The 19,519-nt window shown below is 34.3% G+C and overlaps 1 protein-coding gene across 10 annotated transcripts in view; it reads right to left on the reverse strand.

The window, feature by feature from the left end:
- CB3H14orf39 (chromosome B3 C14orf39 homolog) overlaps positions 1-19,519 on the reverse strand; it is a 52,987-nt gene that overhangs the window by 9,003 nt on the left and 24,465 nt on the right. For all 10 annotated transcript variants that reach the window (XM_023255743.2, XM_019833084.3, XM_045059999.1 and 7 more), the window contains 5 exons: positions 14,409-14,494; positions 14,043-14,101; positions 7,830-7,891; positions 6,019-6,197; positions 4,205-4,340 (listed from right to left, as the gene is read on the reverse strand). In XM_023255743.2, coding sequence (XP_023111511.2) covers positions 4,205-4,340; positions 6,019-6,197; positions 7,830-7,891; positions 14,043-14,101; positions 14,409-14,494 — 522 coding nt within the window. The remainder of the gene's footprint in view (positions 1-4,204; positions 4,341-6,018; positions 6,198-7,829; positions 7,892-14,042; positions 14,102-14,408; positions 14,495-19,519) is intronic.

Consider the following 19,519-nt stretch of genomic DNA (forward strand, 5'->3'; position numbering starts at 1 on the left):
AAGCTTCTCTCTCTCTCTCTCTCTCTCTCTCTCTCTCTCTCTCTCTCTCCGTCCCTCTCCCCCATGCTTCCTCTCTCTTAAAAATAAAAAGAAAATATAACAATTTTATATGGAACCAAACCCTTCTATTTTCTTTTGGCTCATCTTCCACTGTTTTAATGCTCAGAGAATCCTTCCTCTTCTTAAGATCTGATGAATATTTAAAGTTCCAAGACTTTTAGCCCATACCACTGATCAATTTATCAATCCTTGTACCATTACCACACTTTGCTTGCTCTAGGTTTCCCTTCACCAGTCTTATTTTCCACAATATTATCTTATTATTAATGTCTGTAAATCTATAATACTATTTCATTCATAAAATGTATAAATTGTCTTATCTTTTTATCAGTCTAATGATGACTTTATAAACTCTCAACTTTTTTTCAAGGAACCAACCAATTGGCTTTGTCAATTTTCTCTATTGCTTGTTTTCTATTTCATTAATGTCTCTTATCCCCCTTATTTTGCCATTCTATTTACTTTGGGCTTATTTTGTTCTTCCTTTTCTAGATTTTCAAGGTGAAAACTTACATCACTGATTTTAGACCTTTCTTCTTTTCCATTAATTGAATTATTTAAATATAAACTAAATTATTTAAAGCTATGGTTTTGTTCTGGTTTGGGCAACATCCTACAATTTTGATACACTGAATTTTTCGTAATCATTTCAAAATCTTTTCTAATTTCTCTCATGATTTCTTCTTTGGCCTACGACCTAATTATTCAGGTTTTTCCTTCTACCTTATTATTGATTTCTAATTTAATTATATTGTGAGCAGACAATGTACTCTGTATGATTTCAATCCTTTTAAATTATTAAGACTCATTTTATGGTTCAGAACATGGTCTTGGTGAATGTACCATTAGCACTTGAAAAGAATATAGAGGCACACCTCAGAAATATTATGAGTTTAGTTCCAGACCATCACAAAAATGTATCAAAATAAAGCGAGCCGAAAGAATTTTTTGGTTTCCCAATGCATATAAAAGTTGCGTTTACACTATACTGTAATCTAGTAAGTGTGCAATAACATTATGTCTAAAAAATGCACATAAATTTTAAAATACCATACTTTATTGCTAAAAAAATGCTAACCTTCATCTGAGCTTTCAGTGAGTTGTAATTACTGATCATAGACCACCATAACAAATAGTAATGAAAAAGTTTGAAATATTGTCAGAATTACCAAAATGTGACACAGAGAAAAAAGTGAGCAAATGCTGTTGGAAAAATGATGCTAGCAGACTTGCCTGACACAGGGTTACCACAAACCTTTACAAGAAAGCAGTATCTGCAAAGTACAATAAAACAAGGTATGCCTGCATAAGCTGCAGTTGCTGGATGTGTTGTTCTATAAATGTCAGGTCAAGAGGGTTGATGGTGTTGTTCAGATTTTATAGATCTTTATTGATTATGTTGTCTAATTCAATCAATTGCTTAGAGGGGGTTTTTTATTAAAAATCTCCAACTAAGTTTGTGTTTTTTTCTATTTCTCCATTTAATTAAGTCAATTTTGTTTCTTAATATTTTTTATAGTTAATATACAATGTTATATTAGTTTTGGGTGTACAACTTAGCGAATTGACAAGTTTATACATTATGCTATGTTCATCACATGTACAGCTATCATCTGTCCCATTACATTGCTATTACAGTAACATTGACTTCCTTATGCTCTGCTTTTGTTTCTGTATTTTGAAGTTATCATTAGGCACATACACATTTGTCATTGTTGTATCTTCCTAGAGAACTGGCCCTTTTGTCCTTAAGAAATGCCCTTCGGGGCGCCTGGGTGGCGCAATCGGTTAAGCGTCCGACTTCAGCCAGGTCATGGTCTCGCGGTCCGTGAGTTCGAGCCCCGCGTCAGGCTCTGGGCTGATGGCTCAGAGCCTGGAGCCTGTTTTCGATTCTGTGTCTCCCTCTCTCTCTGCCCCTCCCCCGTTCATGCTCTGTCTCTTTCTGTCCCAAAAATAAAAAAAAGAAATGTTGAAAAAAAGAAATGCCCTTCATGATCTCTAGCAATATTCTCTGTCTTGAAGATTATCTAAAATGATGTAAGTATAGCCGTTGTGACCTTCTCTCACTTAGTTTTTATGATATATCTTTTTCCATTCATTTACTTTCAACCAGTTTTTATCTTTATATTTAAAGTATATTTCCATTACCCATTTATCTCTAATTAAGAGTCTATTTTCTGGTTTCCCTCTCTTTTTTTCCTCTATGTTCATCTGTGGTTTTTTTTTTTTAACGTTTATTCGTTTTTGAGAGAGCGTGAGAATGGGAGGACCAGAGAGAGAGAGGAAGACAGAATCCGAAGCAGCCTCCAGGCTCTGAGCTGTCAGCATAGAGCCCGACGCAGGGCTCGAACCCACGGACCAGACTGCGAGATCATGACCTGAGCCGAAGTTGGACACCCAACAGACTAAGCCACCCAGGCTCCTCTGTTCATTTGTTTTGTTTCTTAAATTCCACATATGAGTGAAATCATATGGTATTTGTGTTTCTCTGACTGACTTATTTCACTTAGTATGATATGCTCTAGCTCCATTCAGTCATTACAAATGGCAAGATTTTATTCTTTCTGATGACTGAGTAATACTCCTGTGTGTGTGTGTGTGTGTGTGTGTGTGTGTGTGTGTGTGTACACACACCACATCCTCTTTACCCATTCATCAATCGATGGACATTTGGGGTTCCTTCCATAATTTGGCTATTTTGTTTTATTTTTTTAGTTTTCAAAAAATGTTTATTTATTTTAAGAGAGAGAGAGAGGGAGCACACTCACACACAAGCAAGGGAGGTGCACAGAAAGAGGGAGAAAGAATCCCAAGCAGGTTCTACACTGCCAACGCAGAGCCCATTGTGGGGCTTTGTCCCACAAACCGATAGATCATAACCTAAGCTGAAATCAAGAGTCAGATGCTTAACCAACTGAGCCACCCAGGCACCCCAATTTGGCTATTGTTGATAATGCTGCTATAACATCAGGGTGCATGTATCCCTTCAAATCAGAATTAAAAGTCATGGAATTTTAAATATTCATTAGATCTTAACAAGAGGAAGGATTCTCTGAGCATTAAAACAGTAGAAGATGAGACAAAATAAAATAGGAAAATTCCTGGATGTAGGGCAGTTCTATTTTTTAAAAAAGAGAGAGCAAGCAGGGGAGGGAAAGACAGAGGGAGACAGAGGATCCAAAGCAAGCTCCATGCTGACAGCAGAGAGCCTGATGCGGGGCTCGAACTCACGAACCGTGAGATCATGACCTAAGCCGAAGTCAGACACTTAACTGACTTAACTACTCAGGCACCCCAGGGCAGTTCTACTTTTAACTTTCTGAGGAAACTTCATACAGTTTTCCACAGTGGAAAATAGTCAACTAGTGTCGCATCAGAGTGTAGTCTTAACCACTACACTGTGCTGTCTCTACTGATCAAATAAAGTACATCTTAATTTTCAGTTTCAATTGCCAAATACAGAAATAAGCACTTTACTATCCTATCACTGAATAGTAGAATCACTATCACTATTAGAAGAAAATTACGTCTTCTAAAAAATTAACTGATGATGTTACTATGTACACATATGTAGATAAAAATACCAACTAATAATCTGGAGAATTTTTCACACTGAGAATATGTGAAGTTTGGTTAGTAGACACATGAACTATAAAGCCAAATTTATTTTAAAGTGCCTTTAACTGCAATGTAAATCAACCCTATACTGAGATTCTTTTTTTTATAAATAGATATCAACTGAAGGTACCTGAAATTGAAAACAAAAACATAATGGGAAAACTGTGCTATTCTATCAATACTCAGAATCTTCTAAAAAATTGCCTGTGCTTCGTATTCTGCCCCAAGACAGTTTGACAGTAAAGAATTAAAATTACTTGAGGTTATAGTGTACAGTTTTTTATTTTTCTTATTTTCATCTTTTAATGTTTTACTTATTTTTATGAGAGAGAGTGCAAGCAGGGAAGGGCAGAGAGAGAGGGGGACAGAGGATCCGAAGTGGGATCTGTGCTGACAGCAGAGCCTGATGCAGAGCTTAAACTGATGAGCCATGAGATCATAACCTGAGCAAAAGTTGGATGCTTAACCGACTGAGCCACCTCCAGTGCAATTTTTTAGAAATAAAACTTTAGCTTCCACCTATTACCTGATCTGATGAGATTTCTGAATCAAATGTAGAATCAAATAGATTCAATCCAGGAGATCTAGAAGTATAATTCATAAGAAAAGAAAATCCAGGGGATTCCTTTTGTGTTTGACCTTCAGGCATTATATTTCTATTTCTGTTACAGAGAAATAAGAAATAATAAAAATGTTAAAAAATATATTACTAAGTATGCAGACTGGTAAACACCATAAGAAATACCACAGAAGTAAGAATTAGCACAGTAGGGAAAGGGAAGGAATAGTTATTGAGATGACAAACCTCTTGAGAAAAAGATAGTTTGAAGTGAAAAATGTTAAATAAAGTAGAACAATCAAGTATGGGATGATGATAACAATGAAGGTCAACTGAGAATAAACCCTAAACTGCGTTCAGGGTCTATTCTAGGTATTTCCATTGGCATTAACTTACGTATTCCTCACAGTATCTCTATGAAATAGATATTACCACCTCCATTTTACAGAAGAAAATTTTGAAGCATAGAAAGGTTAAATGACTTTCTCCAAGAAATGTAAATGCCAACTTAAATTCAGCAATCCAGATTCAAAGTCCAAGCTTTTAACTTTGAGGCTATACTGTCCCCAACACATTGAAAGCCAATTACAAGATTTTAGTCTTAATGAGAAGTCAGTCATTACATACTGTTGCATAAGGAAGTTAAACTAGAAAATGATTTGGGAAAAATAATTAGAGAAGACAGTATACAACACAGTGGTCAAATGCATGAATTCTGGAGGCAGAAATGCCTGGGTTTGAATCACAACTCTATCACTAATGAGTTGTATCACCTGTGATTCTGTAAGTATATCACCTCTGATTCCTCTAATAGTGTATTTACATCTCATAAAGTTTATAAAATGTTTAGACACAGTTAATGCTATTGTTAAATATAATAGATATCTGAAGATACTTCCATAACTGTCTCCATGACCATCAATGAATCACTTAACTTTACAGATTAGTTTTCTCATCCATAAACAGAGGTTTTAGTATATGGCTGCCATTCTTTTTACAGTTCTCAGATTTGATGATGAGTTCTAGTTTGAACATACTGTGAGTCAACAGCATGACTTTCACATATAAAACGTTTATTAACAATTCAAACTACAGAAGTAGAAAATGGGTGAGAGATTCCTGAAGTGAAATTTGTTTGACATATGTTTTTAAAAAATCTTAAGGTAAAAAAAAAAGAATCTTAAGGTTTGTAGTTTTAAAAGGGATTAAACTACACAAAAAGGTTAAATGCAGCACTATTCTCTTGGCTGCAAGCTACAAATCTGTGGTTTCCAAAGTTAAATAATCATGTTAGAGATATTTCTGCCTACCTAGGTTACTTGACAGATGGCAATTCTTGCTTTAGACAACATAAAGGAAAATTACAGCTGGAACATTATTCAGTGATGTCCACAAGCTATACCGTACGTGACAGTTGCTTTTTAGCTTGACATTTAACATTTTTCCATACAGTTTTTATCCTTTGGAAAAATCTAAAATCTATATACTATTGCACTGGGTAAGTACTCAGAATCTATGCCATCTTCATCTAAGTGTTGTAGGAAAAATGGGGAAGAGGTTCTATGGAACAAGAATGGCAGAATGCTAATAATTATTTGAACAGGATAATAGGTACATGGAGGTTCGTTATGCTAGTCTCTCCTTTATGTATTTGAAATATTCCATATAAAAACCTTTTTAAAGTTATAGGTACTAGACATTTTACTATTCCCATCAATTATTTACATAATATTGGCCCAGTATATAAATTCTTTAATTATAATTATTGATTAAAATCCTACATTTCAAAAGAGGGGGTTTTAGGAAACAATGATTTCTCCAAAGGTTCAGGTGTTTTCACAGCTTCAGGAGTTCTTAAAAATAAAGGAATTTCAGGAGTTCGTGGAAAATTCTCAGTCCTTTCTTCTACTTCATCACTATTATCTTCTATTGGCTTCCCAAAACATTCTGCGCATATAACCTACAAATTCAAAATAACAGAAAACTATAAAAATTAATGCTATTACATTAACAAACTCACATATATATAAAAGTGTATGAGGTAGAAAACACCATATTAATCTATTATGTTATCATTTCATAGACAAAAGAACTAAAATATTAATTGATGAAAGTGGTATCAAAATACAACTGCAAAATACGGAAAAATAACTATTTTTAATTTTCTTTTTTTTTTATTTTTTTAATTTTTTTTTTTCAACGTTTATTTATTTTTGGGACGGAGAGAGACAGAGCATGAACGGGGGAGGGGCAGAGAGAGAGGGAGACACAGAATCGGAAACAGGCTCCAGGCTCTGAGCCATCAGCCCAGAGCCCGACGCGGGGCTCGAACTCACGGACCGCGAGATCGTGACCTGGCTGAAGTCGGACGCTTAACCGACTGCACCACCCAGGCGCCCCTATTTTTAATTTTCTAATTTTTCTTTTCTTCCCTGATCCACCTCCCCTAACTCTACCTGAAAAAGGAAAAGATAACCAGAACATACTGAAACTGATGAAGAAAAATGGTTAGGAATGACTTTTTTAAATTTCCACATCATGCTCTGACTCAAGAATTGTCTATGATAGCTCTTTAAAAGGAAAAAATAATTTAATTCTAAGCAATCTTACTCTCATCAGTTATGTTCTTTATACTTTTTTGCCCTTATAAATTCATTATACTATTTTCTCTGCAAAGGTTGAGAAATTCAACAGAAATTGACTTTTGTAAGGTAGGAATATGATTTCTCAAATATGTTTGCTATACCAAATATCATTTCAGAAACAATTCGGGTCCCTCTACCAAAAAAATTAAAATGTGCTTTTTATCTGTGTTTCTTTTTTTTTTTCTTTTTTTTTTTATTTTTTTATTTTTTTAATTTTTTTTCAACGTTTATTCATTTTTTGGGGGACAGAGAGAGACAGAGCATGAACGGGGGAGGGGCAGAGAGAGAGGGAGACACAGAATCGGAAACAGGCTCCAGGCTCTGAGCCATCAGCCCAGAGCCTGACGCGGGGCTCGAACTCACGGACCGCGAGACCGTGACCTGGCTGAAGTCGGACGCTTAACCGACTGCGCCACCCAGGTGCCCCTTTATTTGTGTTTCTTGAGCAGTACTCTACTATGTCATTTGCCTTGTTTTAACCCTTAGTACTTAGTAAAGTCAATATACATTGCCTACATCTATCATTAAAGTTGTCCACTATTAAAATATATTTTGAAGAGATTTGTGTGATAACCACTGGTTTTGATTAGCAAATCATTCAATTCTACCAAACAAAATTGTCTTCCTCAGTTGTAATTTAGTTGCAGTGTCAGTATATATATATATATATATATATATATATATATATATATATATAGTCATGTATTAATGACAATTCTTTTTTGTATATTTTCATGTCATGTAAACTTTTTGTGGCTTCATTTTTTTAATCTAAAGCTCTTCTAAGGGATAGAAGCTTTAACACCACAGCAACTCAATTACTAACCAAATAACATCTAGACCTCACATAAATAATCTTCATTAAACATAATCAGAAATTAAAGTGGAAACAATACTTTAAATTGGAATATTTTGCTTAGAAATTAGAAACCAAACATTAGACTTACTTGTGAAGTACATTTTAATTCTCTCAATGGTCTTACTGTCCCTTTATCTTCACACTCAGCATCTATTTGTTATGGGAGAAAAAACTGGGTTTTTTTACAATTGCAAATAAAACATACAAACAATAAGAAATTTAACTGTTTTTGACCCACAAAAATAGCAATTTCATATAGTTCTACCTAACACATAGAAATAAGAGAATAAAACCCACATGAACAGTTTAACAGAGAAAATTATAGAGAATACTCATGTCACCACCACCCAGGTAAAGAAATAGATCATGCATACTCCATAAGGCCCCATAGTCCTCATATCCTCCTCCTCACACATAATCATTCTCCTGCCTTGTGTGATAATTATTTCCTGGATTTGTTTTATATAGTTTTATCACCTGAGTAATATAGTCTATTTTTCCTGTTTTAAAAAGTTATATGATGAAATGGTAATGTATGTGTTGTCTTGCGTTTTTTGTTCCAGCATATGCTTGTGAAATTCATCTGTATTGCTTCTTATAGACATAACTTGCTGACTTGTATTGATGTAAAGGATTTCATTGTATAAGCACAACACAATATATCTACCTATTCTACTAACAAATGGGCATTCAGGGTGTTTCTACTTCAAGACTATTACAAACACCGATGACACATACATTCTTTTGTATATATATACTTGTATGTATGTACTTGTATTTCTCTAAGTATATATGTAGGAGTGGAATTACAAGGTATAGGGTATTTATATCTTCCATTTTACCAAATTTTAAATTTTTCCAAAGTTTAGTTTCCAAACTATTTATCAATATTTTTGTGGCACCTAGCCATCCCAAGTTACCTTAGGAGCCCTTTCAGTTTCTAGTTATAATTTAGATATGGTCTCAATACTCATTTATAAATGAGTTTCTCCCAAATAGTTATGAGTTCTTATCGTCCTATATTCTCATCAACACTTAGTATTACCAGACTTTCTGAATGTGCTAATCTGTCGGATGTGTAGTATCTCACTGTGGTTTTATTTTTCAGTTTCCTAATTTGCTAAGCATCTTTTCACATGTTTATTTGAGACAAAAGTTTCTCTATTTGAAGTGCCTATTTGCGTATTTCGCACGTATTTCTAATTGGGTTGTCTGTCTTTTTCTTCTTGGTTTGTAGAACTTCTTTACACATTTTTGGAAACCAGTCCTTTGACAGTTTTATGTATTGCAAATATATTCTCTTGTCTTCTTTTTATAACATCTTTTGATGAATGGAAACTCTTAAGTTTAATATAGCCAAATTTATCAGTCTTTGTTTTATTATTGGGCTTTTTAATTATTTAAGAAATTCTTTCCTACCTCTAATATGTTTTTCTATTTGACCAACTGAAAGCTGTATAGTTTTGCCTTTTGCATTTAACAGTCACAACCATGATTTTCACCACAGATTAATTTCCTCAAAAGACAGGCTGGGAGACTGCTGAAAAGAATCTTTTTTTCCCCTAAGATAACTACGTGCCTTTTCGGGTATGAAGCCTTACCATATACGCTCAGTGGTAGCTAGGAATATGACAGATATGTGCATTTCCCCACATATCTGTATTAGGGGTGCATTGTTCCTAGAGATCAACTATTCCTCCCTGTCTAATGCTCTGTCAGCTTGGTATATATACAGGATTATAAACAGGTGGAACAAATCATATGTGAAGATAGGATTCTTTCTTCCAGAAGAAAGCAGGAAGAAAATCCATCTGCATGGAATCAGCATATTACGTTGGCTGAACCCTATTTTGAGAGTGGGAGAAACAGATTCACATTATGAGACCATTGTGAATGTGCATATATTTACAGAATTTTCCTACTGCAAAAACGAGCAAGTATTTTTAAGTTTTTATTTGAATTCCAGTTAGTTAACATGCAGTGTAATATTAGTTTAAAGTGTATTTAGTGATTCATCACTTACATACAACACCCGGTGCTCATCACAAGTGCATTCTTTAATCCCCACCTATTTAACCCATCCCTCCACCCCCCTCTCTTCTGGTAACTATCAGTTTGTTCTCTACAGGTAAGAGTCTGTTTCTTAGTTTGCCAGTTTGCCTCTTTTTCCCTCTATGATCGTGTGTCAGTTTCTTAAATTCCATATTGGGGTGAAATCATATGGTATTTGTCTTTCTCTGACTTATTTTGCTTAGTAGGATACACTCTAGCTCCATCCACATTATTGAAAATGTTAAGATTTCATTCTTTTTATGGCTGAGTATATCTATACACCACATCTTCTTTATCCATTCATCAGTTGATGGACACAGGCTGGGCTCTTTCCATAATTTACTTATTATTGCTAATGTTGCTACAAACATTAAGGGGCATGTATCCCTTTCAGTTAGTATTTTTATATTCTTTGGGTAAATATCTAGTAGTGCAATTGCTGGATTGTAGGGTAGTTCTATTTTTAATTTTATGAGGAAATTCCATACTGTTTTCCAGTGGCTGCACCAGTTTGCATTCCCACTAACAGTGCAGGAGGGTTCCCCTTTTTCCACCTCTTTGCCAACATCTGTTGTTTCCTGTGTTGTTAATTTCAGCCATTCTGACAGGTGTGAGGTGATAGCTCATTGTAGTTTTGATTTGTATTTCCCTGATGATGAGTGATGTTGAGTATCTTTTCATGTTAGACTTCTGGATGTCTTCTTTGGAAAAGTGTCTATTCATGCCTTCTGCCCATGGATTATTTGCTTTCTGGGTGTTGAGTTTCTTAGTTCTTTATAGATTTTAGATACTAACACTTTATCAGATATGTCATTTGTAAATATCTTCTCCCATTCCATAGGTTGCCTTTTAGTTTTGTTGTTTCCTTCACTGTGCAGAAGCATTTTATTTTGATGAAGTCTTAACAGTTTATTTTTACTTTTGTCTCCCTTGCCTCAAGTGACATTATCTTGAAAGAAGTTGCTATGACTAATGTCAAAGAGGTTACTGCCTGTGTTCTTCTCTCGGATCTTAATGGCTTCCTGTCTCACATTTAGGTCTTTCATCCATTTTGAATTTACTTTTATGTATGGTGTAAGAAAGTGATCTAGTTTCATTTTTTTGCATGTTGTGTGCAGTTTTCTCGACACCATTTGTTGAAGAGACTTTTTTCCAAATTGGATATTCTTTCCAGCTTTGCCAAAGATTAGGTGACCATATAATTGTGTGTCCATTTCTGGGCTTTCTATTCTGTCTCATTGATCTATGCGTCTGTTTTTGTGCCAATACCATACTGTCTTGACCACTACAGCTTTGTAATATAACTTAAAATCTGGAATTGTGATACTCTGGCTTTGCTTTTCTTTTTCAAGGTTGCTTTGGCTATTCAGGGTCTTTTGTGGTTCCATACAAATTTTAGGATTGTTTGTTCTAGCTCTGTGAAAAATGCTGGTGGTATTTTGATGGGGGTTGCACTTTTATGTGTAGACTGCTTTGGGTAATACAGACATTTTAACAATATTTGTTCTTTCAATTCATGAGCATAGAATGTTTTTCCATTTCTTTATGTCATTGTGTCACCTTTATTTTATTTCATCAGTGTTTTATAGTTTTCAGAGTATAGATCTTTTTACCTCTTTGGTTAGGTTTATTCCTAGGTATCTTACGGTTTTTGGTGCAATTGTAAATGGAACTGATTCCTTGATTTCTCTTTCAGTTGCTTCATTTTTGGTGTACAAACATGCAACAGATTTCTGCACACTGATTTTGTATCCTACAACTTTACTGAATTTATGTATCAATTCTAGAATTTTTTTTGGTGGAGTCTTTTGGGTTTTCTATATAGAGTATCATGTCATCTGCATATAATGAGACTGACTTCTTCCTTGCTGATTTGGATGTCTTTTATTTCTTTTTATTGGCTGACTGCTGTGTCTAGGATTTCCAATAATATGCTAAATAACGGTGGTGAGACTGGACATCCCTGTCTTGTTCCTGATCATAGAGGAAAAGCTCTTAGTTTTCCCCCATTAAGAATAATAATAGCTGTGGGTTTTTTGTATATGGACTTCACTATGTTGAGGTATATTCCCTCTAAACCTACTTTGTTGAGAGTTTTTAAATCAAGAATGGATGTTGTACTTTGTCAAATGATTTTCTGCATCTACTGAATCATATGATTCTTATTCTTTTTTATTAAAGTGGCACATATCACATTGATTGATTTGCAAATATTGAACCACCCTTACATCCCAGGATTAAATCCCACTTGATCGTGGTGAATGATTCTTTTAATGTACTGTTGGATTCGATTTGCTAGTATCTTGTTGAGAGTTTTTGCATCCATTTCATCAGGGATATTGGCCTGCAGATCTCTTTTTTAGTGGAGTCTTTGGTTTTGGAATCAGGGTAATGCTGGCCTCATAAAATGAGTTTGAAAGTTTTCCTTCCATTTCTATATTTGGGAATAGTTAAAAGAAGAATAGGTATTAACTCTTTAAATGTTTGGTAAAATTCAGGGCAACTGGGTGGCTCAGTTAAGCATCCAGCTCTTGATTTCAGCTCAGGTCATGATCTCACAGTGGGATCAAGCCCCGTGTCAGGCTCTGTGCTGATGATGTGCTCGCACGCGCGCGCGCGCGCGCGCGCGCGCGCTCTCTCTCTCCCCCCCCTTACCCCTCCCCCGCTCTTGTGTGTGCACTTGCACTCTCTCTCTCTCTCAAAAATAAAATAAATAGACATTAAAAATAAATAAATGTTTGGTAAAATTCTCCTGTGAAGCCATGTGGCCCTATACTTTAGTTAGTTGATTTTTTTTTTTTACTGATTCAACAGAATGAGCCATTTTTAAAACTTCAAAATAAAAGTCAGTAGCCCACATGCTACAGACAAGAAGAAATGAAAACTTTCATACAGCCTAATGAGTGGAATAATTGTTATCCATACTGGATTACCAAAATATGTATATATGTACACATGAGATAAATTATGTTACGCATTATATTATACTTTATTTATTTATTTATTTATTTATTTATTTATTTATTTATTTATGTGATACCCTTGAAAATTTCCAACAGCTAGTTGATTCTAGGATAATAAACTCATATACATACATATATTTATACACACACACACATATATATGCATATATATATATATCTCTTGTGACCTTTCTATGATTTTATTTAAAGAAAATAATCCAAGATAGTAAAAGATTTATGTAAAAGAATATAGTAGCATTATTCATAATAGCAAGAAAACCCAAACTGGAAACAAAAAAAAATTTTTGAGAGAGAGAGAAGGGAGAGTGCATGCACACAAGTGCGCACAAGGGAAGGGCAGAGGGAGAGGAGGAGACAAAAATCTTCAGCAGACTTCACGTCCAGCACAAAGCCTGATATATGGCTCAATCTCACAACCATGAGATCATGATCTGAGCAGAAACCAACAGTAGGACACTTAACCAACTGAGTCTGAGTCACCCAAATGCCCCCTAAAATACTTAATATTTTGAGAGAGAATGGCTAAATAATTAAAATAATTAAATATAAAAATAATTCAATATTTTGAGAAAAAAGCTAAATAAATAATAGCATATCCTTACAATGGTATATGATACAGTCATTAAAAATAAAATCTAGGGGCGCCTGGGTGGCGCAGTCGGTTAAGCGTCCGACTTCAGCCAGGTCACGATCTCGCGGTCCGTGAGTTCGAGCCCTGCGTCAGGCTCTGGGCTGATGGCTCAGAGCCTGGAGCCTGTTTCCGATTCTGTGTCTCCCTCTCTCTCTGCCCCTCCCCCGTTCATGCTCTGTCTCTCTCTGTCCCAAAAATAAATAAACGTTGAAAAAAAAAATAAAAAAAAAAATAAAATCTATTTAATGGCATTAAAAAATACCCTCAACAGTATATCAAGTGGAAAGAAAAGGATACAAAATGATATACACAAGCATGTTTCAAATTTAGGGAAAAAAATAAAAGAAAAAGACACACACATACATAGGAAAAAAAATAAGACAGAAATATATACCAGTATTTGATGGTGTCAGTTATATCTGGGTGATGGTATCTTTGTTTCTTTTGTATTTTTCTCTGTTTTCCAACTCTTTTACAATGAAATGATATGTTTTATATTTAGTGAAAAAGTGTTTTTAAAACTAGGCATGCATGGTCAGTTAACCAGAGATGCAAACAATCCAAATATTAAATAGTATAAAAACCAGATATAATGTTATTCCCACTTCTTAGGAAAAATATAAACAGCAAATACCTGTATCTCCTTTTTCAAACCATTGATTGCAATTTGATTGTTCCTGTGGGGTTAACAATCTAAAATAAAATAAATAAAATTTAGGTATTATTTGCTCAGTTGATAAATTATTTTAGAAATTAAAACATTTTCCTATTTTTAAATATTTTGTTTTTTAAAGTTTATCTATTTTGAGAGACAGAGAGGAAGGGACAGAAAGAGAGAAAGAGAGAGAATCCCAAGCAGGCTCTGCACTGACAGTGCAGAGCCCACGGCAGGGCTCAATCCCATTATCCCAGGATAATGACCTGAGCCAAGATCAAGAGACAGATGCTTAACCAACTGAGTCACCCAGGCGCCCAGCATTTTCCTATTTTTAAAAGTTACCTGAAATGCATCATATTTTGTGAATTTTTAATAGCCATGGCATTTGAGCATTCTGAATGTTTACTCACAGTAGAGTCATTAAGTACCTGAACAAAAGAAATGAAGCATTAGAATTGGCTACATAAACAACAAAATTTTTTTTCTTGTCATGGCTACTGAAGGCTCTCCAAGAACATTGTCATCCTCTTCCTCATCATTATCAATATGAACAACCACTACAAACATTAAATGAAACCACTATATACAAAATATTAAGTCAAATACTGGGACACAAAGGTTAAAACTCTCAAGGGATTTGATATTTTGGACAAGTATAACAACTATGCTTGGTAGCATTTTGACATTTAAGGTAAACTTAAAATTTTTATCCCATATTTATGATTAATCAAGTCAATCTTACCATTTTCTCAACTGATTTCTGTGTCTATTCTCTGTAACCTCTTAAATTCAACATAAAAAAGCAAAACAGCAGATTAAAGGATTAAAGGCTGAAATTTTATTTTTTATATATGTGTGGAAAAGGTAATATTTCATTTTTAACTTTAACTCAATTTAATATCAATATCTAAGCTACTGCTTTATTTATTTTTGTATTGTCTATTTCAAGTCATTCATTCTCTGTGAGTGACTCATTCTGAAGAGTTTCTGATTTTTATTTGACCCAAAATAAAAATACCTTTAATAGGAAAGTTTATCCCATTTGTTTTTGTTATAACAGCCACTGGTCTTAATTCTGTCATCTTACTGTGCTTTAGATAAGACCTTGTCCCTTAAAGGGCATTTGTCCCTTAAAGAACAAGTGTTGTTACTGCTTTATGTTTTAAACAATATACATGTTTCTATTGGTCTCTTGGTAAAAGTATTTATACAAGTTAAGTAGTTGTTTAGAGTAGATGCTAAGAATTAAAATTGTTGAGTATGTGCATTTTTATGTGTAATAAATACTATGAACCAGTCCTCTGAAGTAATTATACCAAATTACATTCCACTATTGACTTCAGTAGATATTATCAAACGTTGTAGTGTACGCAAATCTGATAGGTGAAACCATATATATCATTGGTTTAATATGCCTTTCCCTTTGCCCCCGAGCTCGAGCACCTTATTATGTCTAGTGACACTTCGTCTTTCTTTTTCTGTAAATTGCTTATCTTTTGCCCATTTAAAAAATTAATTTGTATTAGTATTTCTTTGTATGTTATGCATACCAATCTCCTGTCCATTCTGTCATTCTCTTCAACTTTGTTGGTGTCTTTTGTCACACATTAAGTTTTTTATTTTAATGTAGTCCATTGACTAGTTTTTCTTATACCACACTGTTGTAATTACCACATTTTGATAATATTTAAAACTGTTCTGGGATGATGAAAATGTTCTGGAATTAAGACAGTGGTGACAGTTACACTACCTTTTGAATACACTAAAAACCACTAAAATGGGCACTTTAAAATGGTGAATTTTATGATAAACTTTTAAGCATCTAATAGTATGAGTCTCCCTTATGTTGTTTAAAAAGATCTTATATTTTAGGGGCGCCTGGGTGGCGCAGTCGGTTAAGCATCCGACTTCAGCCAGGTCACGAGCTCGCGGTCGGTGAGTTCGAGCCCCGCATCGGGCTCTGGGCTGATGGCTCAGAGCCTGGAGCCTGTTTCCGATTCTGTGTCTCCCTCTCTCTCTGCCCCTCCCCCGTTCATGCTCTGTCTCTCTCTGTCCCAAAAATAAACGTTGAAAAAAAAAATTAAAAAAAAAAAAGATCTTATATTTTAAATCTTTATTTGAACTCATTTATTAATATGTTAATGTAGTGAATCATATTGATAGACTTTTCCAATGCTATTATTGCATTCCTTGGGAAAACCATGTTTTAGTCATAATATATTATTCTTTTAATGTTACACTGCCAAATTAGGTTTGCTGATCATTTATTTGGATTTCTACATGTATGTTCATTCTTGAGACTAATGTACAAATTTTTTTCATTCACTATCTCTGTCCTTGCTCCCTAATAAATTAACTATGTACAATTTGTTGCACAGCTTCCAACTTCTATGCTCTGGAATTGCTTAAATAAAAAGATTGCCCTCAACTGGCAATTTTGCCTCTCAGGGAATATCTAACAATGTCTGGAGGTATTTTAAGTTTATTTATTTATTTTGAGAGAGCGAGAGCAGGGGAGGGGCAGAAAGAGAGAGGGAGAGAGAATCCCAAGCAGGCTCTGCACCATCCACGCAGAGTCCCATGTGGGGCTCAATCTCATGAACCGTGAGGTCACGACCTGAGCAGAGATCAAGAGTCAGAAGCTTAACCAACCAAGCCATGGAGGCACCCCTGAAGATATTCTTCACTGTCTTTTCTTAGGGATGAGGTGCTATTGGCCTCTAGATCACAAGGTGACCCTACAACAAAGAATTATCTGGCCCAAAATGTCTATAGTGTCATGGTTTAGAAACTCAATTTATTCCTAAAGGTTTGGTAAAATTTACCTGAAAAACTCATTCCCACGTGTTTTGAAAGGGGTGTGTGTGTGTGTGTGTGTGTGTGTGTGTGTGTGTGTGTGGCAGAAGAAGAAGGGAGGCACATAAAGAAGAAAAGAAAAAACAGAGAACTGCTTACATTTCAGTTTCACCTACATTTCCATTTCTAGTTAATTGATCTATTCATGCTTTTCTTTTTCAGGCTATTTAATAACTTATATTGTCCTATAAAATTGTCCCCCTCACCTACATTTTCAAATTTACTGATATAAAGTCTTATATAGTATTCTCTTAAGACTTTGAAAAGATTTCTTCCATATATTCAATGATACGTACTCTTCCCTCTCTATTTTATTAAATATAATAAAATTTATTTTATTGATATTTAAAAGTTACTGATTTTTGGCTATACTGATTAACCCAACCTTTTAATTTCATTAATTTCTCTTTTTCTCTTTATTAATTCCTACTTTCTTTGCATTAATTGTTATTTTCCTATTTTGAGTTGAACTTTTCATGCTTGGAATTAAACTTTTCCTACTTAAAGTTCAGCTACTTTTAATCTTTATTTTCTATATTTGTTTTCAAATATAAATTTCTCTCTGAGAAGCAATTTGGCTATATTCCACAGGTTTTGGTTTACAGTATTCTTTTAAATAATTTTTAAGTTTTCTTTTTATTTCTTCTATAACCCCCAAATAATTTGAAAGTGTAAATTTCCTTTCCCTCTGCTAAGTACTTTTTTTTTGAGAGGAGGGCTATATTTTTGTTTAACTTATATTTTTTATAGGTAGTGGTAAGTGAAGAGAACAACTTTTTAGAATTGATTGAGGTATTCTTTTGGTTCTAGTAAACAATTAATTTTGGTGAATACTGCAAATATCAGGAAAAGAAAGTATAAAGGGAGCCTGAGAAATGACACTGTAGAAATGGTCCTATCATCCCTGATTAGTGAACCTGAGTCACCTACTTTAGAATTTCACTGCAGGTAAGAGAAAAATGTTTATCTTGTTTAAGATGCTGTTATTTCATTTCATTGGTTTTGTATTGTTAAATGTGTAACCAAACTCAACCCTAAACTCAAGATACTACTTTTTTTGAGAAAGCTATCCTTTTTAAAATTATGGATTAAATACTTTCTTGGAATTCCATTAATTTTTATTTTATTTATTTTGAAAATGTATAATTTGGTTTATCGTGGTTCTTATGACTTGGTGAGTTATTCTTTTTAAAAACATGAAATATATTTTTCCCTATTAATGCTTTTTGTCTTGAACTCTGTTTTTTAATTTTTAAATTTTAGTTAACATACACTCCAATACTGGCTTCAGGAGTAGAATTCAGTGATTCATCACTTACATACAATACCCAGTGCTCATCACAAGTACCCGCTTTAACATCCATCACCCATCTAGCCCATCCCTCACCCACCTCCCTCCATCAACCTTTAGTTTGTTTTCTATCATTAAGAGTCTTTTGTGGTTTGTTTCCCTATTTTATATGGCATTGTGATAACAATGTTTTTGTCCCATTGTTCTACCTTTACCCTTCATTTGTCAAGTTTTTTCAGCTCTTCTATTTTAAAAGTATGTATATGGCTGTACCACTCTAGAAAACAGTATGGAGTTTCCTTAACAAGTTAAAAATAGAACCAGCCTACAATCCAACAACTACACTACTGGGTATTTACCCAAAGGATATAAAAATACCAATTCAAAGGGATACATGCACCCTGATGTTAGAGCAGCATTATCAACAATAGCCAAATTATGGAAAGAGCCCAAAAGTCCATCGACTGATGAATGTATAAAGAAAATGTGATATATATGTATATGTATATTATATACATGTGTGTGTATTATATATATATGTATATATGTGTGTGTATTATATACACATATATAATGGAATATTACTCAGCCATCAAAAAGATTGAAATCTTGCCATTTGCAATGATGTGGATGGAGCTAGTGAGTATTATTCTAAACAAAATAAATCAGCCAGAGAAAGACAAATCCCATACGATTTCACTCCTAGGTGGAATTTAAGAAAACGGATGAACATAGGGGCAGGAGAGAGGCAAACAAACCATAAACCAGACTCTTAACTACAGAGAACTAACTGAGGGTTGCTGGAAGGGAGGTGGGCAGTGTATGGGCTAGATGGATGATGGGGATTAAGGAGTGCATCTGTCTGATAAACACTGGGTGTTGTATGGGAGTGAAGAATCACTAAATGCTATACCTGAAACTAATATTACACTGTATGTTAACCATCTGGAATTTAAATAAAACTTGGAAAAAAATAGAAGTATATGTCTGTATTTTGTTTATATATCCCATAGAAGCATCTCTGTCACATTTCTGAATACTGATTTGTTCAGAACTATTTATGGCATCTTATTTTCTATTTATAATGTATTCTAGTTATTTTATCTAGTCTTCCATCCTTGCCTTTTGTTGGACTGATTAAGTTGTTCCATCATTTTTCTTCTACTGTTTTAAAACTAGTGCATGTCATTTCTCTTATTTTGGTTACTCTTACATGTTTAACATACACGCATAAATTCACATTTTCCCAACAATATATAAGTGAATCAATATTTGTATCTTCTCTCTACTTCCATCCCCGCCCCCA

Source organism: Felis catus, chromosome B3, assembly GCF_018350175.1.
Source record: "Felis catus isolate Fca126 chromosome B3, F.catus_Fca126_mat1.0, whole genome shotgun sequence".
NCBI classification, from domain to species: Eukaryota; Metazoa; Chordata; class Mammalia; order Carnivora; family Felidae; genus Felis; species Felis catus.